The following is a 24,178-nucleotide window of genomic DNA, read 5'->3' as shown; positions in this document are numbered from 1 at the left end:
GTCTGTAACATCCGGAGGCCGGAGTCAAGCCGCCCCAATCTTGTACTCCCTCCGTCCTATTAAATGTGTCCAGTTTTGAATACTCAAAGTCTATTTTTTATAAGTTTGACCTTAAATATTTTTTATTGGATTATATAATACTTGACAAAAGTTATACCCAATGAAAACATATCTAAACCTCAACCTATTCATATAACCTTCATCAAGTATTATGCAATACAAATTAAAATATATTTGATCAAAGTTGTAGAAAAAAGACTTTGAAAATTCAAAACTAGACCTTATTAATGGGACAGAGGAGTACTTACTAAAACATTTGTACATAGTAATATATGTTATAAACTACCGTCGGTGGTAATTTGTACATAGATATTTAATTTGTCTCGTCCAAAATTTAAAACATTGCATGGTATGCATGTACGATTATTTAATTTTTAGCGTATATCAATCGATCTATAGAACATAATTAAACCAGTGTATTATTAATCAGTAGATTTGTGCTTGTATATTATATATGCTGGCTAATCAAGAGGATGCCTTACGTACCACTATTTTTATTATTTCCTTTGTCTTCTGCTATTCTTTAAAAGGATTTGATAAGAATTTCATGTGTAAACGAATATAAACTATATCGATCATTAGACATTAAAGTTTAATTATGATCAAATGAAGAGATTTATATATTGAAAAAATAAAAAATATTGTTATAAATAAATAGAGGAATAAGTTGGGAAAATTGGTGTTCATTTAGCCTTTTGTAACTTTTGTACTTGTACTCCCCCTAATTGGCGGATGTAATTGTGAACCTTTAAAAAAAAAAAGTCCTAAAAATGATTAAAATACCAAGTTGATCTATATCTCATTCATTGCGTGCAAATAATGTCCAATACCCACATTAAGGGATGAAAGGGCTTGATGCCAACCTCAATAAATCTATCAAGTCCCACAAAGCATGCCTCGTGATATTTTATCAAACCCTACATGTCGATTAACTGCCACTTAATTTTTTCTGTAAATTATTTGATTATCTTTATTTTTTCTATTCATTGCCATGTCACGACAATGAAATCTTATAAAACCAAAGGTGCTTTACTGAATTATATACGGAATATAAAACACATTTAGTGTAACACATTGAATGATGTGTTATTAAAAATTAAAATTAAGTTTATGTTATACAGATCACTAAGATTCGCGCACTGCATTCTAGTTATCTTTGGGAAGGAAAAAAAATACACATTAAAACTACAAAATAAGTTAAAGAATGATAATATAAAACGAAATCCCACATGCACGTTGAAGTTATAAGAAATATATAAATATATATATATTGTTAATTATATGAGTTTGTGGGCTTTATTGTAATTATCAACTGACTTTAAAATTCTGTACAAGTGACGTCACGTACGGGCGAGTTAATATTGCACCTATATATCAAACTATGATATGTATATATTATTACATGGTTATTTTATTATTTTTTTTAAACTAGACTTTTGCCCGCGCAATGTTGTGTGACGGTGAGGGTAGTAATGGCGGAGATGGTGGCGGTGGCGGTGACGATGGTGGTAAATGTAAAAGTAATTGATGTTAAAAGTGGTACTGTAGTTATTTTATGTGTTAACGGATCTATACTGTAAATTATTTCATTAAGGGTTTTGTAGGTATATAAGATAAAGATATTTAAATTGATGAATAAGGGAGAAGGGTATTTTTGATTTTCAAAGGCAGAAAGTTTTTTTTTTTTTCAAAAAAGTGGTTAATTTGTTTTATTAGATAGATATAGATGATCTTGAATAAAATGTTGAAACGAATAATAGTAGCGAATTAATTTTCACAACTTATATAATTTGTATGTAGAGTATTTACAAAACAATACAACTTAAATCTAAAATATAAATAAGTTAAGTTAATTAATTTATACTGTAATTGAAAAGTCTAGTGGCCAAAAAGCGATTGCATCGATTAGTTGCAGCTGGAGCTACCTTATGTCGAGAGGGTCTAACTCACGGAAGAAAATTCATATAGTTCCGACCTTTGAGAGGTGTTGAGAGGGGTAATAAAATAGAGGGTTTTGATCATTTGAAAACTAAAATTTTCGTGAAAACTATAAAACTGTCAAAACACATTGTGATCTGAATTTAACACAATGTGTTTTTAATATGTTTTTCGAAAACACATTGTGTTAAGCTCATATCACAGTGTGTTTGAACAATTTTCCGATTTACAACGCTATCAAAAACACACCGTGATTTAAAACTTAACACAACGTATTTTAGGTTACACAATAAAAACACATTGTCTTTTATAAAAACACATTGTGTTAAATTCATATCACAGTGTGTTTTGGTCAGTTTTATAGTTTTCCAAAAAGGAATTAGTTTCAAATGAAAATTTCACATAAGACAGATTTTAAAATAATAAGAATGAAAGTCAAGGAAATTGATATGCATAAAAACATGCACGGAAGAAACTTTGTAGGTTGGATGATGTAATGCATAATGTGACATATTATATGATAAACTTTGCGTGATTAATTTTTTTTTCCACATATATATGTCATGAGTTATTATGTTTATAACAAACAAAATCTCTTATCTATAATATACTGGTTTTCAGGCCCGTCTATTGGATGGGTAGTCTCAAAATATAAAATTTTATAATAATTATGAAACAATAAGTGTTCGACCAATATCACAACTTAATGAATACGAAAGCTAACGAATAAACATATGAAAATTACCTTTATATAAATATTGATTCCAGTTTACTTTTTTTTTCCAACTTTAGTTAGATAAAAAGAGAAACAAAAAGTGTATGATCAATATCACAATTTAATTAATACGAAAGTTAAAGAAAAAACATATGAAAATTAACTCCATATTAATATTGATTCTAGTTTATCTTTTTTTTCAAATTTAGTTAAATAAAAAAGAAAACAAAAAGTGTAGAATATATAACTTGAAAAATACATACCAATTCATCAACAAAGACCATCTTGAACATTTTGATTTTCTTCTGATAATAATAACAATAACATAAGAATTTAATAATAATAATGATTAAATATGAACAAATTATATAAGTAAAAAAACTTTTTTGGTAGTTGATCATAGTTTTTTGCCGTAGATTTTTTCTTAAAGTTGAGAATATTGGAGGATTTTTTTTTCTAAGTGATATATATAAAACTAATAATAATAAAGATATTTTTATAAGTTTTTTGTATTAAATTTTGGCCATTTTTCTTAAATAAATATTAAAAAATAGATGATTAATAAGGAGACAGTATTAGACTAAAGGAGGGGGATTAGGGTGTCAAGTGTACCCAACCTCCTCTTTTAGTTATAATAGATTATAAAGTAAAAACCTCTAGATTTTCAACATTAAACTTAATATTTTCAATATTAATTTTAAGTAATTCCCCAAAATGTTCATCCTATCTATTTTATATTTACCTAAAATAACTATAATACTATTTATTTCTCCTTAAATCTCAACCAATAATTTTTTCTCTCACCTCCATAAATCATTTATTGCTCCAATTTATTCAAAAAATTTTATCTAAAAAACCTTACATCGATAAATTATAAGAATTATATGAGTGTTTTTTAAATTTCATGCTCTTTCATTAGAGATGTCATTCCATATACTTTTGACGAATTTTTAAATCTGAGGCGGAGCCCGTACGGCTAAAGCATTTGACTATCATATTATATGACATATCACACTCTATGACCTAGCTATCACCCCACCATCTCACCGCCGCAATGCATTGGTACTTACTCTCGTATATATAAATAAAATAAGATTGTGATGACATCTATTTTTTAAGAAAATCTTATTTGGCATCATTAGGCTTTTTCATATTAACTATTTATTTTTTATCTAACTAATTTATGTTCCCATGGGGCCGGAAAAATCACAGAGACGTACTGACATCATCTTTAAAATTTAATTTTTAGTCTCTCCATTTGAAAGTTTTAAAACTATCAAGCCTATGGTAAAATAAGCCTAATGTATAATAATATTTTTTTTTATAATATAGTAAAAGTTTAATCTTCTCTTTTTATTCTAGCAACATTGATAATTTGCCACTAAAAATATAGACATTTTTATCTTTCGGGTTTTTCTATGCTTCATTATGATAATAAACATGTATTTACAAAACTTGTTTAAAATACCCGGGTTGAACCCGGGTTAATTAGTTAATACATAAATAATTTGATGATATGTTTATTTATTAATATTACATGGCAACAAATTCATGTAAATTTACATATATGTTGTTTTGTTATATCATAACAAAATAAAAATATTAGAATATATAAAACTACACATGACTTAATATTTATATATCAATGGTACATGAACAAATTTATCAATAAATTCACATCAAGCTCTAGTTTCAATCTATTCGGATAATGATATGATGTGTACATGACGACAAGAAGTTCGTTTAGTTAAATGAACAAATATATTTTTCATAAAACTATTCAAGTTTTTTATTTTCATAATGAAAAGATCTATTTTAAAATTAATGTCTTGATAACCAATGACTTTCAGAAAATACACTTATGACAACAAGCATGGTGCCTGCGCAATGCGGCGGCGAGCCGACAATGACAGTGGCGGCGACATCTATTGGCGTAGGTAAAAGTATTTGATTTGAAGGGGTTAGTGAGATATTTTATAATATAATAGACTAATGGTGTAATTTAATATTATGAGTTGATGGTGATTTAATTCATTAAGGGTATTATGGTCAATTCACATGTCTCATTTATGTAAACTTTCAACATAAGGGTTATAGTTTTTATATAGTAGTACGAGCATGGTACCCGCGCAATGCGGCGGCGGTAATGGCAACGACGTTATAGTGGTGTTGGTGACGCGTGGTGATAACATCGACAATTGGTGTCAAGTGGTGTAAATTGATGTTAATTAAGATAATAGAAATATTTTATAAAATAAGGACCTAGAATGTAAATTTGCAAGATAAAGGTTTAGGATATAAATTAGTTCATGAAAAATTTGGTAATTTAAAAAACCCTTCCATAGTAGGGTGTTTATTAACGGCAGTTCAGTAATTTCGCATGTAACTTTCTTGTAACACTTTCTATTTTGAAGGGTGGATAATTTTTAATAAGAAGTATAGATAGATAAAGATAATATTTGTATGTATTATTTATTAATTTTTTTATTTTTAAAAGAAAATTAAAAATATACGATCCATATTTTTACCCCTTATAAAAGAATTAGCCTCTTTTTATTTTAAGTAATTCTACATATGAATTACCAGAATTACCCTTTATTTTTTATGTTTTGCCCTTAATAAATTACGAGAGCAAGTACCCGCGCGTTGCGGCGTGAGATGGTGGGGTGATACCTAGGTCATAGAGTATGATAGGTTATAGGAGTTGATATGTCATAGAGTATGATAATCAAATGCGTTAGCCATACGGACTCCGCCCTCGGATTTAAAAATTTGTCGAAAGTATATCGAATGACATTTCTAATTAAAGAGCATGAAATTTTAAGAACACCCATACAATTTTTATAATTTATCGATGTACGGTTTTTGAGATAAAAGATTTTGAATGAATTGGGGGAATAAATGTTATGGAGGAGAGAGAAAAAAAATGATTGGTTGAGATTTGAGGAGAGAAAAAGGGTATTATAGTTTTAGATAAATATAGAATAGATAGGAGAGACATTTTGGAGAAGTACTTAAAATCAATATTGAAAATTTCAAGTTAAATGTTGAAAATTTAAAGAAAATCTGCTTTATAATATAGTATAGATAATTTACACTCTAAACTTTTATTTTAATAATAATCACGTTGTACCAAAATTAAAATAGGACCACATTGTAAATGGATCTGTCCTTGTTAAAAATTTTGATCTTTACACAATACGTAAATCACCGACCTAATTAAGAGACCTAAAATCATGCATATATATCTATTTAAGAGCTACGTAACTTTTAATCGTGGTTTATCGACTTTAAAGTGTTAAGCAGATTTAGTTCCTTTAATTTTAGGCCTAATCTCGTGACTGGAAAAATAAAATATCTTCAACTTTCTTAAAACCAGAGACAATAACGTAATGATAATGAATATTATATGATAAGGAATAATTATTGATACGTCATATTTGTAATTGACTTAAATAACTCAAGTATTTATTTTAGTTAACTACAATTATAACAATAACAATTTTATACTATAAAACCGACATATTTTCCACATATTCTCACATATACTATTTATTTTTATTATATTCGTACGTGGCGTTTAATAATATATAGCAACTTTAGTTTTAAATAATTCATAACTCTCAACTATAAAAGCTCCAGCCCTGTGGTTACACCTCTGCATTAGCTTTTAATATTTTCCAAATTCAAAAATTAACCTCTCACAAGCAAATAACAAAAACGGATGAATCAAGCGTTTCGTGATGCAAGCCCCTCCATGTTTATAAACGTTTTCACACATTCAATTCAAAAAAAATTATATAACATTATTCTTGTGTTTTTATATCTTATAATTAGTGACAGAAACTCAAATCAAAGAGATATTTATATTCAGCAAGTAATTAATTAGTTTTGGTCATGAGGAAAAAACTAAGAGGAAGATCTGCAGGAGGAACAATTGGATCTGATGTGTTTGACTCGTTGCCGGATGATCTTGTTATATCTATTCTTTGCAAGCTCAGTTCTACGGCCTCTTCTCCATCAGAATTGATTGTTGTTCTTCTTACGTACGTACGTCTAATTAATTACGTCTTAATTCGCATTTGTTTTTTTTTTTGTGTCAAGTGTTTTCTAGCTGGAAGAGTTTGAACTAATTGAGTTTGTATTTTTGTGATGTATATACAGATGCAAACGCCTAAATAAATTAGGCTTAGATCCCTTAGTTTTATCAAAAGCATGTTCAAAAACGCTCTCTATCAGAGCTAATAAGTGGTGTGACGGGGCACACCGGTTTTTGAAACTCTGTGTAAAGGCCGGCAACATCGAGGCATATTATACACTTGGAATGGTAAGTAAATAAAATAGTACTCTATTTAATTAGTTATTTTTTTAGTTTTTACTTAACATACATTAAATTAAATATAGGGGCGGTGCTTGTATAAAGCGTCGTGTCTTTTGTTTTTTGGTATATCTAAAAAAATTTGTTTTTTTCTGTTAATTAGATCCGATTTTATTGCTTGGAAAGTCGAGGAAATGGGGCGTCATTGATAGCAAGAGCTGCGATTAAATCACACGCTCTTGCGTTTTACTCGCTAGCGTTGATTCAATTCAACGGTAGCGGAGCGTTGAAAAATGACGACAAGGACCTTCGTGCAGGGGTTGCTCTGTGTGCCAGATCAGCATACCTTGGCCACGTCGATGCTCTACGAGAGCTCGGCCACTGTCTCCAAGACGGTTACGGCGTACAAAAGAACATTACCGAGGGCCGTCGCCTTCTTGTCCAAGCCAATGTTCGTGAACTCGCCTCTCCTCTACAAATCTTCAACAAGACCCAACCACGGCCCATGGTTAAAAATAAGACCGATTTTAATAATTATGATTTATTTACCGACTATGGGTTCCATCTAACAGGACAAGAAATACACCCGGCTAATAACTTCATGGTAGAATGGTTCGGGTCTAGAGAAGATTCGACCCTGGGTCCCCAAGGTCTTAAGATGTGTTCATACAAGGGTTGTGGGCGACCCGAAACTCGAAAAAATGAGTTTCGAACATGTTCGGGTTGCGGGAAAGTCAAGTACTGTTCGCGCGGGTGTCAAGCACATGACTGGAGGGTGTGTCACAAGGTTGATTGTGCACCCATGGAGGAATGGGTTGGTCATGCCATTAATGACCTCGCCGATGAGGAAGATATTATAAACGATGATAATGTCGCTATTGACGATCAAACAAACGAGACTCGACAAGAAGCCGTTGAAGAGATCCTTGTCTAAATGTATCATGATTAGTTAGCTAGATTTTTTTTTCTTATGTTACGAAACTTACGATATTATCACATCTTTATAATTCCTTGGTACATATGTTTATGGTGAATATGAAAGAAACAAGGAAACAGAAATAATTTAACCTTTTTAATCTTTTTTTCGAGTCTATGTGCAAAGTAGATATGTCGCGGTCTTGTGTTTCAAGTTTCGATTACTAAACAATTTACAGAGCCACACTGTTGTCTTTAAAACTTAAGACTATACCTATACGTAGCAGATGCGTTCATAAGAATTTAAGAGTTCAGGTTGGGTTATAACTAAAAAAAATTTTCCTTAGCTTCTAGCAAATTCATACAGTATATATATATATATAAATTTTATCAGCACGTCTTCAATAGAGCTTTTTACAAATACTTTTATAAAACATTTTTACTACTTCATAAAATTTTTGCATAAGCTTTTTGTCATTAAAGTTAAAACCTTTTAGCGACAGGTTGAATAATTTCAAGTCTTTACAAGAATTTGACACTTATTCTTCTTTGTTTTATAATTTAAAATGACTTTTTTTTTTAACGCAACAATCTTATTAAATAACGACCATCTAACAAGATACTAGAGGCCAAAAAATACAAATAAAAATTGAGAAGACAACAAGCTAAGAATCTTAAGATACAAGGAAACTAGAAACCTTTTTTTTAAGATTTAACTATTGTAACAATAATTTGATAGCTTTTAAAAAAAAATATTTAACCAATAACTTAACTATTGAAGATGCTCTTGTAAATATTGGCTAAACATTAAGAAAAATATTAAATCTTGTGTTAAAAAAAGAATGGCCCGGGTTTAACCCTCCCCAAGGACCCCAAGGCCTCCCTTGAGCTGAAAAAATATATCCTAACTCTAGAAAAACAACAACACGGGAATAGTTTTTTGTTTTGTGAATAACAAATTTGGGATCTTCTTTACATACTCAATTCTAACTCTAGAGAAAACTTATTTTAAAAATCTATATTTTCATTTTTGGGAACAGTTGCTTACATTAAGATTTTAATTCAAGTCTTAAATTGTTTTTTTGAATAACAATTCGTCTATTGATAGTTCTATTAGGCGCGTATTTTGAGATAAACCTGAGCCGGAAGAACGGCTTGAAATTCTTAAAAAACTTATATCTGTTAATGAATACAAATATTTGTAACAAGTAGGTCTATTATTTCTATTAATATTTTAATTAATGGAAAACTATTACGTGGTTAAATTATAGCCTTTTATCACCAGACCAAAAAAAAAGATCATATCGCACTTGCTTTTCGGCTATTTTCGCTTGTTTTTAAGTGCATTTGGAGTAGACCGAAAACACCTTTATTTCCAAAATATCATTTCCAAAATATCAACTAGCGTGTAAATTTTGTCAACCCAACATAAGTCTTTGCACTCTATCTCCAAAATAAACGAACTTTTCATGAATATCACTTTCTTTTCGTTCAAGCAACATGATTGATTGAGTTAAAAATGTGTATCTTTCTTACTAAATAGGTAAATGTGTCAAATCAACCTTATCTTTTGTTTCTAGCTAGTCTCCGCCTTGACATTATTTTAAAATTATTAAAAGTAAAGTAACTCCCAATGTCGTTTTTCACGGGTTTTGGGTCTCAATTATCGTCTTCGACGGTGTATGGAGAAGGTTGAGATGTAAAGCTTCCAGGTTCTACCAAAGGTAAAAAAGAACCTCCAGCCTTGATGGACAAGAGGATCAAATATAGATCACTACTATAAGGATAGCTGGAAGCCCACCCATACTCAACCCCGAAAACAAGATCTGAGTCAACCTTAGAGTCGGAAGGTGCGCCAAATGGAAAATGCCCGAACAAAACGACTGAGACCACTGGCCGATATGCCTAGGATAGCTGGCAAGTAAGTACAGGAACACCTCTGAAAATAGAGACAAGAGCTCCAACTAGGGATGAGCAAAAGACCCGGAAACCCGCACCCGACCCGGAACGAAACCCTAACGGTCCGGGTCACGGGTTGGACGGATCAGGGCGGGTGAAACCAAAAACCAAAAAATTGTGAAAGAAACCCGCGACCCGCCCGAACCCGACCCGACCTGAACCTTCACGGGCCGGGTCACGGTTCCATTTTTCATGCTCTCGCGGGTCACGGGTTATCCTGGTTCAGGCCGGATCGGACCGGGTTTTGATTCGTGCATATCCCTAAATTTAACAACTAATTCAACCCAATTGGTTTTTTATTATTTTAAAACTATTATTTAACTATATTCGTAAATCAAGAAAATAAAATAAAGTAAGATCAGCAACACATGTACATTAAAAAAATATATCTAAAAATACAAATATCTAAAGAATTGAAAGATTCTAGATGAAAATTGATACGATGCAAATCAGCCTAACTTAGATCTAAAATCCGCGAATTGCCAAAAAGCGAATCGTAAGTCTCAATTACTAGAAGATTTTAGTTTATTCTATAAAGTATAATACTCGTACAGTCGTACAACATTTATTTTGCTATGATTTTTGCTGCTATGTAACAAAGAAAGTACGTGGAATATAATTTTAATATCCTTCTAATCAATCAAATAGTCGATCCGATGTATATATACAAAAAGTATCTATTTAATGTTGAATAGATATATAAGATGTAAAGTTGAAAAAAAGGCACAAATGACCAATCGTTAGAGGGTTTGTAGTATAAGTAATCAAATAGTATGAAATTCTGGCTGGGGTGCATATTCTAGTTGTCGGCCTTATTGTTGGCTTGTTACCTATTTCATGTCAACGACTTTTATTTCGACTACAAGCAACATATATGTATCTCTCAAATGTGTAAGTCTGAAAATAATAAATAAGAATTAGAAAACAATAAATAACATACAAGTTTCACACATAGTTACAAATTTTTACCTTTTGAGTTTCAGCCACAAGAAAGATGAATTGTGCACTTTTTTTTTATTAGATTTTAACCTCTTCGTTTGTCTTTTTTCTTTCATTTTGGTTATGGAGTACCCGGAGCTACCCATTGGTTCCCAACATTGTTACTACCATCATGAGCCGATAAAGGCTAGAAATCACATGTTCAAAACTTATCAAAGACAAATAAAAAAACTATATCTTGTGATCCATGTGTGGAGATAGTAATTTACCGGACATGACTCTATATGGTGTGTATTCTGGTACTAAAAGGGTATATGAGACAGAGTCTTTTCTATGGGTGTTCACAGTCTAAGAACCGGACCGGACCGGACATGTGCATGGACCGAAAATCGAGAACCGTTTTAGGAAAAACTTGGAACCGAGGATCGGACCGATGTCTTCGGTCCGGTTCGTGCTCGGTTTATAGTCGGTTTTTCGGTTTAAAGGTTTGGACCGAGACCCGAGTCAATTTAACATAAAAATCGATTTCTAAACAAGAAAATTTGATAGAAAACCGGAACAAGAACCAAATCTAGATCCACCTTTCACAATCGTGTCCATGTGTTGGGGTAAATAATTTTGGTGTCATAGAAAATTGAGTTCTGAATGAGTAATGACAACACTTAGGGTAAATAAATAAATAATGTCTAATGAACAAGTATATCAGTATACTACCAATAAAGAGAAAGAATTGAGTAAATCTTAGGAAATTGCAAAAGAAACATATATATAAACTTAAACTATATACGTGCAGCAAGTACATATGACAAATACAAATTGCTCAACACTATTTTAATAATGATTGTAGCACCTCAATAAACTCAGCCTAACTCACATGAACGAATTGTTTAACTTATGAACTTATCATAGACAAATTAATGTCAAACACACGTACTACTATAATTGAGCATGCAAACTTAATTAGTAGAATGACTAATATCCAGATCCCATTTTTCGGTTCGGTTCGAACCGAATGTTTTCTCGGGTTAAACATGGATCGAACCGAAAACCGAGTAACATGAAATAAAGAACCGTGGACCGGACCGATGACCTCGGTTCTATTCGGTTTTGGTCCAAAGTCGGTTCGGTTTCTTGATTTTTTCGGTTTGGACCGAGATATGAACGGCCCTAGTCTTTTCACCCCAAAATAATGAATAATATAAGATATAACACATGATTATTATGTATTAAATGGTAAAGTATCGTATCTATTTAAAAGTAATATAAATGCAAAATATAATATTTCATTATTTCTATATACTTTTGTAATGAAGCTTATCTTAAAAAATTATACATATCAATATTAGATAGTTAAATATTAAATTAATTTAATTAACAAGCTGAGCTCATAAAAAACCATACCCACCGAGTTGGACCGACTATGTACTACTCCAGCTTGAGCTTGCTCGAATGTAACTGATCTACATATAGGCCCGTTTACTTTTTTTACTTTTATGTTTTTATTTTTTACTTAATAAACAAAAATAATCATCATGATCGTTTTCCATAATATTAGCGTGCGTATGTGCCTGATTTGAGAACTTGACACTTGCGTCTATTAAAACTGCTACAATGAAGAATTAGAGTTGACAATAATAACAAAAAATTCCGGATTCATAATTAAATTGTGTATTTCATTATTATAATTTATGAGATGGATCGACTTTAGTATGGATGGCAGCGCAAAATCGAAAGTATGTGAGATCGATCTCTACCTTTTCATTGTTCGAAAAGTATAAGATGAAGTGTAGGTTAATACCTGTATATCTGGACGAACGTTTTATTGTTCTGAGCCATGATCACCTGGCCGGTGTCAAGAATATATGGTTACCTTTTGTTGTATCTTTTCTTTATTCTTTTCTTCAATGTAGTTTCACATGAACATTTTGCACTACTTAGATGCTAAGGAATAGTTTGATTAATATCTTTTGATCTGTTCACTGCAAGCATAATGCAAAAATTAAATATGATTATCTTATTTATTCCATAATTTGCCCATGAACTAGAAGTAAAAAAATGTGCCTATTGATCACTGCGATCAAATCTCATATATGTTTCTTGTATAAATATTACACCATAGTTCTACACATCTATTCAAGTCTAATATTAATTTTTTCATTCAACATTATGCACATAATTGACATTATTGGAATTTTTGGTTACTTTTTTGTGCCATTTTTAGCTTCATTTGCTGCCATTCCATGTACCCATGCTTCATCTCACCATTACAAAACACTGATTGGGGGAGGTTTCACCAAGCCTAATGAACAAGCACTCTCCGATATTGCAATCTATGAGGCGGTTTTAGCCCTCCATGAAAATGCCTCTATTAAAGCTTCACCTGATGTTCTTGGCATTAAGGTGTACATATCATCTCTTTAGGCCGCATCCTCGATATAATTAAGTTGATACTTTGATTTATCTTCTTGTGATCTAAAATAGTACCATCAGTCAATTATATATTGATTTTTTTTGTTGTTTTACTTTGAAGGGTGAAGATACTGAATGGGTTAGAATTGAAGTTGACCATCCTGAACCCTCTGCTGATGATTGGGTTGCTGTTTTTTCCCCAGCTAAGTTCAAGTAATATTTCAGCTTTTGGTTCTAATTATGTCTTTGGGAATAATAAGCCTACAAATGCTAGTATATGCATGTTTCTATGGCAGTGGATCATTTTGTGCTTTTGAAGACTACACAAGAATACAGTCTCCTTATATATGCACTTCTCCTATAAAGGTGACAATTCTTGCAATCCATTTTTGATCTACATTGAAACATAGCCATTTTCTCTTATTAGGACCGGAACTAAAATGTAAATCATGTTCATCACAGTTCATGTTTGCAAATTACACAAATCCAAGCTACACAAAAACGGGCAAAAGTACACTAAATTTGCAGATTATAAACCAACGTGCAGATTTCTCCTTTGCATTGTTCTCCGGTGGCTTGTCAAAGGTCCGTACTTATAGTCATTGTTGTCGGCCTACTAATAAGATTCCATTTTCATAAATTACTAACTCCTTATCAAATAACTGGCAGCCGAAGTTAACAGCAGTCTCGAATACTATAACATTCAGAAACCCGAAAGCACCTCTTTACCCACGTCTTGCTCATGGAAAGTCTTGGGATGAAGTGAGTTTTGACCTTGAATAAAGAAGAGTGAAAAAAGAAACATTTATAATTTGGATATATAATCTATGTCTAAATGACAGTTTCGTGTTTGAAAAAGATGACAGTGACATGGTCCAGTGGCTACCATATAGACGAAGCAGTGCCATTCGTCGAATGGGGCATGAAGGGTCTGCGTAAAACGCGTTCGCCCGCCGGAACACTAACATTCACTCAAAAGGATATGTGTGGTAATTACTTTTCCTTCTTTAATTTGGATCATATATCATTTTAAGATGTGTTATATGTTACTATATACATTGATGAGTTGATGACTAATGACTTGTATGCATACAATCCTAATTATCACCCTATCGTTATACAGGAGGAGCTGCACGTGGTGTTGGATGGCGCGATCCAGGATTCATACACACCAGTTTCTTGAAAGACCTTTGGCCCAACATGGTGTATGTTATTTACTTGTTATTTCAGAATGTTGAAACTTAGACTAAGCTAAGAAAACCAGTTGGATCTATTGGATGGCCGGTTCAAGTTGGATCAGTCCCAAAATGTTTTCAGCCAAAACAAATCTATTTTTATTTATACCTTTTGCGATTTAAGTGGAAAAAAAATCAAATCAGACAATTAATTTTTATGTGGATGTCCTCTAGACTTGTACAAGTTTAATTTGAAGTTGTTTTGCAGGTACACATACCAAATGGGGCACTTGTTGAAGAATGGTGGTTTCGTTTGGAGCAAAATTTACTCATTCAAAGCATCACCCTATCCTGGCCAGGATTCGTTACAGCGGGTAGTTATATTTGGAGATATGGGAAAAGGAGAGCGGGATGGTGCTAACGCGTATAGCAACAAGCACCCTGGTGCACTTAATACTACTGATACACTCATAAAAGATCTGGATAATATCGACATCGTTATGCACATAGGAGATATGTCGTATGCCAACGGATACATTTCTCAGTGGGATCAGTTTTTGGCTCAAATGGAACCCATTACTTCAAAAGTCCCTTATATGGTTGCCAGGTCTCTATTTTCGTCATGTTTAAAGAATTTCAACTAATGTCGCCTTCTAGTATATGTTGAAAAAGGTACTCAAAATACCTACATTAATTTGGTTTTCCAGTGGAAATCATGAACGGGATTGGCCAAACAGTGGATCGTTTTATAACACCGATGATTCAGGTGGTGAATGTGGTGTGCCGGCTGAGACTTTGTTCTACGTTCCAGCTGAGAACCGAGCTAAATTTTGGTATGACGTTAAACTGTCTTTTGTAAAATAAATTTGGTGTGACGTTGATCATATTATGGCTGAGAACGGTGATTTTTGTAGGTACTCAACGGATTATGGAATGTTTCATTTTTGTGTAGCCGATACAGAACACGATTGGAGGATTGGTACAGAACAGTATGCTTTCATTGAAAAATGCCTGGCGTCTGCCAATAGACATAAACAACCGTGGCTAATATTTATAGCTCATCGTGTTCTCGGCTATTCATCTAACGACTGGTACGGAATGGAAGGCTCCTTCGAAGAGCCCATGGGTCGAGAGCACTTGCAACATCTATGGCAAAAATACAAGGTTGACATTGCCTTTTTCGGCCATGTACACAACTACGAAAGAGTTTGCCCCATTTATCAGGTACGTATTGCTCAAAGTATACTTCATTATTATTTGCCTATCAAGTGGAGAAATATAACCCATACATTAAGGAAGAGATGATATTTGTACCACGAATTTTGATAACGAGCAGCTAAATTTAAATGCACCCTCCATCCCACTAAACTTATCCACTAGTTAATTTTCAAAGTCAAACTTTACAAACTTTGACCATAAATATTTTTGTTTGTATTATATAATACTTGATGAAAGTTATATGAATTGATTGCGTTTTAGATGTGTGTTGCGTTGGTAGGATTTTCATCAACTATTATATAACACAAATAAATATATTCATGGTCAAGTTGGTAAAGATTGACTTTGAAATATTAATTGGATGCTACTGTTAGAATAATGACTCATTAGACAAATAATTGCTTTTCATTATTGTCATCTTAATATATATAATGAACTTTTCTTGTATATATATTCTGTATTTGCATAGAATCAATGTGTGAACGATGAAAAATCTCACTATTCTGGAATGGTGAATGGGACAATTCATGTGGTTGTCGGAGGTGGAGGGAGTCATTTATCCGATTACACAACGCTGGATACAGTGTGGAGCATTTACAAGGATCGTGATTTTGGGTTTGTGAAATTAACGGCATTTAATCAGTCTTCGCTACTTATGGAATACAAAAAAAGTAGTGACGGGGAAGTTTATGACTCCTTCACTATCACAAGAGAATATAAAGATGTTTTAGCTTGTGTTCATGATGGCTGTGAAGCCACTACACTCGCAACTTAATTAATTAGGCAATTTCAATTGTTCAAATATAAGTATTTTTGTGTTGTGCTGATAATGCAGTACTATCATGAGATGAATAAACATGTTTTTTCATGTAAATTGAGCTCTACATTTTGAAAAAGATATCATATTAAGGTCGAATATATGACGGCGATAGATTGAGCTAATATGTGAATCGACTTGCTTTTAACAAAACTAAACAAATTTGTGTTGACCAACATTTGGACCCTAGCAAGGATTTGTTTACCATTCAAGTTGAAAGTTTGACACCACCAGTTGTACAACACTACAACTTGTAGTCGTCATGGTATAATAACCAAAAGTGTACCTAACTTGTCATTCTCTTCAAAGTAAAGTGGCAAACTGGCAACACACTCTTCAGCAATATTTCTGGATATAACCAAAAAAAAAAAGAAAAAGAATACAAATAATTGGTGATATATAGGCATAAGTTTACCTTTCTTTTTTTTTTTGAACGGCAGAAAAAACCTTATTCTCTTGCATAAGTTTACTTTTAGACACAACAATTGAATTGGTCATATAATTTGTATTATTAAGCACATACTCCCAGCAAAAGTCATATTCAAAAAGATTTATACATCGATCATACCTCAGATTAATACAATATGATACGGATTGGGGAGGGGATCACCCTATCCAAACTTGCAAGCAAATACACGTTACATATTAATTATAACTCATTACGCACGAATATATATGTTAGCTCGTTTTTAGCATATATCGTTGAATTAGTGGAACCTGACTAATTTTATAATCCTCTAATTATAGAAACTTTGTGAACTTCTAGGTATTTCTTTGGATCCATTAATTATCGACCTCTGCAAGTACATCGTGATATATTAACCATCGTATTGCATTAATGAGTAGCAATAATAATCAAACGGGACAATACATATTATAACCATATGTTTATGCTTGTTAGTTAAGATTTAACGGAAAATATAAATAAATAAAAATACGCAAATATATAATCAAATTGATCAGTTATACAAAGATAAGCCAACGGAAATATTGAATATAACTTACGTAAATAGTAGTCTTTTCATTTTTTTTTCTTCGTTTGATCAAGTATAACTGTATAAGTTATACAATTTGATTCAATCTAGTTATTACATGTATTTATGTACACATGGGTGGTTTTGAAAAGAAATAAAAAACTGGGTTGACCTGCACCGACCCGTTTGGACCCGCACCCGTTTGACTCCCATTTGTGGAATGACCCATTTAGACCCGCACCCGTTTCGACCCATTACTTAAACACGCCCGACCCACCCATTTTGCCAGTTATAAAATAACTATATATCTTATTGCAACACTCACACACACATGCATTAATATATACATAATACTGCTTATAACATGGAATTAATATGGTTCTCCTTTATAATAATGTTAATGTTAATGTTATTCCCCATGAACCTGTAATTATTATCTATAAGTAGATTATGAAGTCTTCTTTTTTCGATATTATGCATGAAAGAGTTTGGCAAAATGTCAGCAATGAACCATTTGGTCATCACATTGTTCTTCTTGTTGATATCAAATGCTTTTATTCATAGATCAGTTTGTCATGCTTCATCATCTTACTCTCAAGCCGAAAGCAGTTATTTTGATAGTCATCTGCATGTTCTTACCAGTGAACAACCACTCGCCAAAATCGCCATTCAGAAAACTGTTCTTGCTCTCCATGAATCTGCTTTCATAAGTGCTAAACCTTCGGTTTTGGGATTGAAGGTAACAAGTGTTTCACATTATATATGTGTTGTACATTTAACTTAGATACTTAGAATTAGCACTCTAGTAAGCTTGATTTTTTACATTAATAATTATATAATGTAGGGCAAGGACACTGATTGGGTGAATGTTACACTTGAGTACCCTGAGCCATCTGTAGAAGATTGGGTTGGAGTCTTTTCGCCAGCAAAGTTTAAGTAATATCCCCCTCCGTCCCATTTTAAGTGTCTTTTTGAGTCTTTTTGCTTTAACTTTGACTGTAAATATTTTTGTTTGTATTATATAATACTTCACGAAAGCTATACCATTGAAAAATTCGTTTAAAATCCAATTTATTCATATATTTTTTTTTATCAAGTGTTATAAATTATAAGCACAAATATTTGCGGTCAAAGTTGAAGCAAAAAGACTTCAAAAGGTCAAACTAAGTGACTTAACATAGGGGTAATCTATCAATGCCTTAAAAATATACTTGCATTTTAATAGGTGAATGTTATATTTTCTGAATAACTAAATGAATGTGGCAGTGAATCAAATTGTTACTCTGAAGCTGGTAAATCACCTGAGGCTCCATACATATGTACAGCGCCAATTAAGGTACAATCTGGACCAGTCTTGAAACCAGTTGAACGTTTTAATCTTACTAAATATATATGATATGTCTTATGACAGTATATGTTTGCAAACCATGCCACCGCCGATTACGTCAAAACTGGAAAAGGTTCTCTGAGATTCCAATTAATTAACCAGCGTGCAGATTTCTCCTTTGCATTATTTACAGGCGGATTGGCAAATGTCAGTGAAATCACCCTTTTCCTTTACATTTCTGATTCTATAAGTTAGTACTGAATTATTTCTAAAACTTACGTATTTTGAAAACTCGCAATTAATACATGGGAGTAATTATGTTTTTGGATTGCAGCCAAGGCTGGTGGCAGTTTCAGATCCTATAACATTTAAAAACCCAAAAGCCCCTCTGTACCCGCGTCTTGCTCATGGAAAGGCTTGGGATGAGGTGCATTTCTTTCTAATGTATCGTACTGCTTTGCATCAAATTTTATTCTTTATAACACGTTTTATGTTGGGTGCTTGTCCAGATGACAGTAACCTGGACCAGTGGCTACAACATTGATGAAGCTACTCCACTTGTTGAGTGGGGATGGAAGGGCCGTAGCAAGAAGCTTTCTCCTGCAGGAACATTGACCTTCACACGTAGCAGCATGTGTGGTACGATGTCTAATTTTGATCGATAAAATGCATTCAACCATTGACCATGTACTTTTTTAAAAAGCGGAAATATTACAGAAAAGATTAACATATGGACATATTTTTACTTCTCTACAGGTCCACCTGCACGTACTGTTGGATGGCGTGACCCTGGTTTTATTCACACTAGTTTCTTGAAGGAATTGTGGCCAAACATGATGTATGTTTGTGACCTTTGTACTTTAATACACCTTAGTATGACATGTTCTAATGTTGAGAGCTGTATAATATTATACAATCACAATTTCTCTTATTGTCATCTTAATATAGTTTCTCTGGTTGTGACAATACTTTTGCAGGTATGAATACAGAATGGGGCATCTAATAGCCAATGGGTCAACTGTTTGGAGTAAAAAGTATTCATTTAAATCGTCTCCATATCCAGGACAAGACTCGTTGCAACGTGTTATTATATTCGGAGACATGGGGAAGGTACTAATTAAGTAAAAAAATTAATTATAAAAGTCTTACTTGTTAGTATCAATGTTAGCTGATTTTGATAAACAATAATCATTACTACATATGACTAATAATCATCTGCATAAATCTGCTATGATAATGTCTTTTAGGCAGAACGCGATGGGTCAAATGAGTATGCCAATTATCAGCCAGGATCGCTCATTACTACAGACCAATTAGTCAAAGACCTCGACAACTATGATATAGTTTTCCATATAGGAGATATACCATATGCAAATGGATTTCTTTCACAATGGGATCAGTTCACGGCACAAGTCCAGCCCATTTCGTCAACAAAGCCCTATATGATTGCAAGGTTCAGTCTCCATAAGTGTAATCATATCATTAATGTCCAGTTTTAAACAAAGAATTTGAAAATGACCATGGTTCTCATATCATTAATCCTGCAGTGGCAACCATGAACGCGATTATCCCAATTCTGGATCGTTCTATAACACTGCTGATTCAGGTGGAGAGTGTGGAGTTCCTGCTGAGACCATGTACTATGTTCCTGCAGATAACCGAGCTAAGTTCTGGTAAAAAAAAATGTGTATATGAATACAAATGATATAGATATAGATATAGATTGTTATCAAAAATCCTGACGTGGCTTCAATATTTATACTTTTTAAAGGTACGCAACAGATTATGGAATGTTCCACTTTTGCATAGCAGACTCAGAGCATGACTGGAGGCAAGGTTCAGAGCAATATGAATGGTTAGAGAAATGTCTGGCATCGGTCGACAGGCAAAAACAACCATGGCTGATCTTTGCTTCTCACCGTGTTCTTGGCTATTCTTCTAACAATTGGTTAGCCTATGAGGGTGCCTTTGAAGAGCCCATGGGTCGAGCAAACTTGCAGAAGCTATGGCAGAAATATAAAGTGGACATTGCATTATACGGGCATGTCCATAATTATGAAAGAACATGCCCTGTATATCAGGTACTACTCTTCCTTTTTTAACTTTTATTCTCTTGATGAAGTGAAAATCATATTTATAACTTTATTGTTTGTTCCACCTTGTGGTGCGTGTGTAGAACCAATGTGTCAAGCCGGGATTGTCACACTATTCTGGTACAGTGAATGGAACAATTCACGTGGTAGTCGGAGGAGGAGGGAGCCATTTGTCAGATTTCACGACAATTGCTACAGCTTGGAGTTTATTTAAAGATAAGGATTGGGGATTTGTCAAACTAACGGCGTTTAACCATTCTTCACTTCTTCTCGAGTACAAGAAGAGTAGTGATGGTCTAGTTTATGATAACTTCACAATCTCAAGGGATTATAGAGATGTCTTGGCATGTGTACATGATGGTTGTGAAGCGACCACTTTGGCACTTTAGTAAGTTCATTGTAAGTTAAGAACTTCAACAGCACTATTAGGCCAGAGTCTTTTAGTTTAAAAGAATAAAAGCTTGTTGTTTGTAGGTGTTTTTTCACTTGTAATTCTAACTTTATTGCTGAATAATGAAGTTCCATATGTTAGTTTGGTAGTATATGATCTTGTTACTACAATATACTCGTATCAATTTGTGGGCCTGTTTCAATTATTTTCAAATTTCATCACATCAAGATGCGGTGCAGTGCCGGCTCTCGGGGTAGCCTAGGGCCCGTTTATCATTGGGGCCCAAAAAAGATGAAATTGGCATGTGAATTGATCACCTGACTGAAGCCATTCCTGTTTTATGCCTAAAAAAAGTTACTGTCATAGCAGAGCACATAAGTTTCATGACTTAATCACCTACAACAACATAGGCCCAAAAAATTGGGATTTATCTTTATTGACAGAAGAAATTGGGATTGTAGTTTAAGACTCCAAAACAATTTATTTTATTTCATTGTTTCCAGGTATAATATGTTTATTTAAAATTATTGTTGAATTGTAATGATACAAAGAATGAATGAATGTGTGTCTTGCTATTTTTTTTTCCACATAGATTGCTATGAAAACCTTAGGGGTAAAGGTGTAGTGCCAAATTTTGGCTCTTTGACAAGTTTTTAGCCAATAGAAAGATGTCATGTGGATGTGTCAAAATATTGCCAATTCTTGCCAAGAAGAAGCCAAAAGTGAAGGTATAACTTGTCAATTTGTCAATGTTTGCCAATTTAGCCATGTGCCATGCCCCTAGTTCACATGGAGAGAGCCAATACATGCCACAATTGGCTAAAATTAGTCGATGTAACTTGCCGATGCATGTGCTATAAGCTTGCCAAAGAGCTGATACTAGCCGATCCTTTTTGCCGATAAAACTTGCTGACTACACCCTTGCCCCTTAGTTTAATCTTTAAAATATACAGAAACTTTACTGTGAAAAATTCGAGGAAAGCTTCACGTTTTCTTTTATATGTGGCGGCAGCGATTAGTGGTGGTAGCGGGACGATGGTGGTGGCTACAACGATTGGTGGTGGTGGCAGCGACGGCGGCGAATAGTGTAGGTTATTGGTGTAATGTGACTTTAATGAATTATTGAAAATCAAAATTCAAATAAAAAGTAATTTGCTTTATAATATTGATATTGTACAGATTATGCTCTCAGTTCATTTTAATATTATTGGATTTTTCTATAATAAGATTAGTTTATGGTTTTATAATCATTTTAATTTTAGAGTAAGTTACATTTTTCGTCTCTGAAGTTGGCACATTTTTCACTTTTCATCCCTAAAGTTTAAAAATTACAGTTTTGACCTTAAACTTAGCCAATTTTTTCAATAATCGTCCTTTGGCCATACGGTGTTAAAAAATGGCTGTTAACTTGTGCATGTGCAAAACACGTGAGGGTAGAATGGTCTTTTCCCCTTAAGAAAAAAATAATAAAAATTTGTTAATGATATGTAGTGACAACTAGACAAACATCATCATCACCACCCATTGTATTTTGAAAAACCCCACATTTTGGATCTCTTCATCGAAAAATCCGATCATTTAGAAAATCAAAATTCTCCATGAATGGAATACTCCATAATCATCATCAAACTATTTAAAAATTCTCATTGTCCCATTCGTATAAGAAGATAACACCAAAACACCACAATATAAAATTCATTGAATACCATAATGCATATTAAACGAAAACAAAATCATAGTACAAATAGTATATATATATATGTGTGTGTGTGTGTGTGTGTAAATTAAACGAATACCATCACAACCCTTACGAATACCATCACAACCCTTCTTCCTTGCGGCAGATCTGACCGTAAAGTCGTCAACCCTAACTCCAGATCGCTGCCACAATCATCAGCCACACCACCCATATATAAGTCAGCCGGAATAATCGTGGTTGGGGTAAGTGGCGATCCCGTCTTTTTCCGTATTATCTTTTTGAAATCACAACCATAACGATAGGATTCATATGGCCATTTCCATTTCAGACAGAGGTATAAGTAGCCAGATCCATCATGTGAGAGTTTTCCGGCAATGGTCAGTTTTTCGGCAGCGACTTACATTTTCAATTTTATGGGTTTTCATGAACGTGGATTACGGTTATAAATTATGCTTCAATAACCGTCAACATCTTCACCTCCGTCCACCCTATCTTCACCGCCGTCTCGCACATTGTGCTCTTCCACCATCACCATTTTTGTTGCTTTTGTTTGATTTTGTTTCAGGATCCGTATATTTTCAAGATCTATGTGGTGGTGGGTGGCGGTTGTGGCCTAAGTTTAGTGAAGTCAATATCATTTTAATCAATTTTATGAATAATAATATGTATAAATATATAGTGAGCATCTAGATATAGACATAGTTAGATTTGGGAAATAAGTGTTTTGTATATGATATGAATCTGGGTTTTGTGTGGTTGGATGAGGGAGAAGATGAAAAAATTGAAAGTGAAAGGCATGAAAACATGAGGGACGAAAATTGTGATTCACTCAATATACTAGGATGTTGTTAAGGGAAAAAGACCATTCTACCCTCACGTGTTTGGCACAAGCGCTCGTTAACGGCCATTTTTTAACACCGTATGGCCAAAGGACGATTATTGAAAAAATTTGTTAAGTTTAAGGTTAAAATTGTAATTTTTAAACTTTAGAGATGAAAAGTAAAAAACGTGTCAACTTCAGGGACGAAAAATGTAATTCACTCTTAATTTTAATATAATTGGATATGGTTATATTCTTGTGACACAAAACGGAATTTAAGATATAAATGAAGAACAATATATTTTCTACAAACCCGTCATGTACCATTCGGATGGCCGATACGACATATAGGGTGGTACATTTTCTTTATGTGGTCCTTTACCGGCCACGTGTTTCATAATCTTTGACAAT

The 24,178-nt window shown here is 33.2% G+C and overlaps 3 protein-coding genes across 3 annotated transcripts; all 3 read left to right on the top strand.

Annotated features, from left to right (window-relative positions):
• The first annotated feature begins 6,383 nt into the window (after positions 1-6,383).
• Positions 6,384-8,119, top strand: LOC122588568 (F-box protein At5g50450). Its single transcript, XM_043760707.1, has 3 exons — positions 6,384-6,759; positions 6,878-7,040; positions 7,195-8,119. Exons 1-3 carry the CDS (start codon positions 6,611-6,613, stop codon positions 7,963-7,965), a joined length of 1,083 nt encoding a protein of 360 aa, XP_043616642.1. The 5' UTR covers positions 6,384-6,610; the 3' UTR covers positions 7,966-8,119.
• A 4,891-nt stretch (positions 8,120-13,010) lies between these two features.
• On the top strand, positions 13,011-16,507 carry LOC122589021 (probable inactive purple acid phosphatase 27). Its single transcript, XM_043761254.1, has 11 exons — positions 13,011-13,244; positions 13,375-13,466; positions 13,550-13,619; positions 13,716-13,838; positions 13,923-14,015; positions 14,113-14,242; positions 14,377-14,458; positions 14,697-15,035; positions 15,136-15,261; positions 15,343-15,652; positions 16,116-16,507. Exons 1-11 carry the CDS (start codon positions 13,011-13,013, stop codon positions 16,419-16,421), a joined length of 1,905 nt encoding a protein of 634 aa, XP_043617189.1. The 3' UTR covers positions 16,422-16,507.
• A 1,426-nt stretch (positions 16,508-17,933) lies between these two features.
• Positions 17,934-21,325, top strand: LOC122588313 (nucleotide pyrophosphatase/phosphodiesterase-like). Its single transcript, XM_043760426.1, has 12 exons — positions 17,934-18,176; positions 18,282-18,373; positions 18,704-18,773; positions 18,849-18,971; positions 19,099-19,191; positions 19,274-19,403; positions 19,521-19,602; positions 19,742-19,874; positions 20,012-20,217; positions 20,312-20,437; positions 20,536-20,845; positions 20,941-21,325. Exons 1-12 carry the CDS (start codon positions 17,934-17,936, stop codon positions 21,244-21,246), a joined length of 1,914 nt encoding a protein of 637 aa, XP_043616361.1. The 3' UTR covers positions 21,247-21,325.
• The last annotated feature ends 2,853 nt before the right edge of the window (positions 21,326-24,178 follow it).

This window comes from Erigeron canadensis, chromosome 2, assembly GCF_010389155.1.
Source record: "Erigeron canadensis isolate Cc75 chromosome 2, C_canadensis_v1, whole genome shotgun sequence".
Lineage (NCBI taxonomy): Eukaryota > Viridiplantae > Streptophyta > Magnoliopsida > Asterales > Asteraceae > Erigeron > Erigeron canadensis.
Note: the sequence above shows the minus strand (reverse complement) of the source record. Positions and strands in the feature narration are given on the sequence as shown.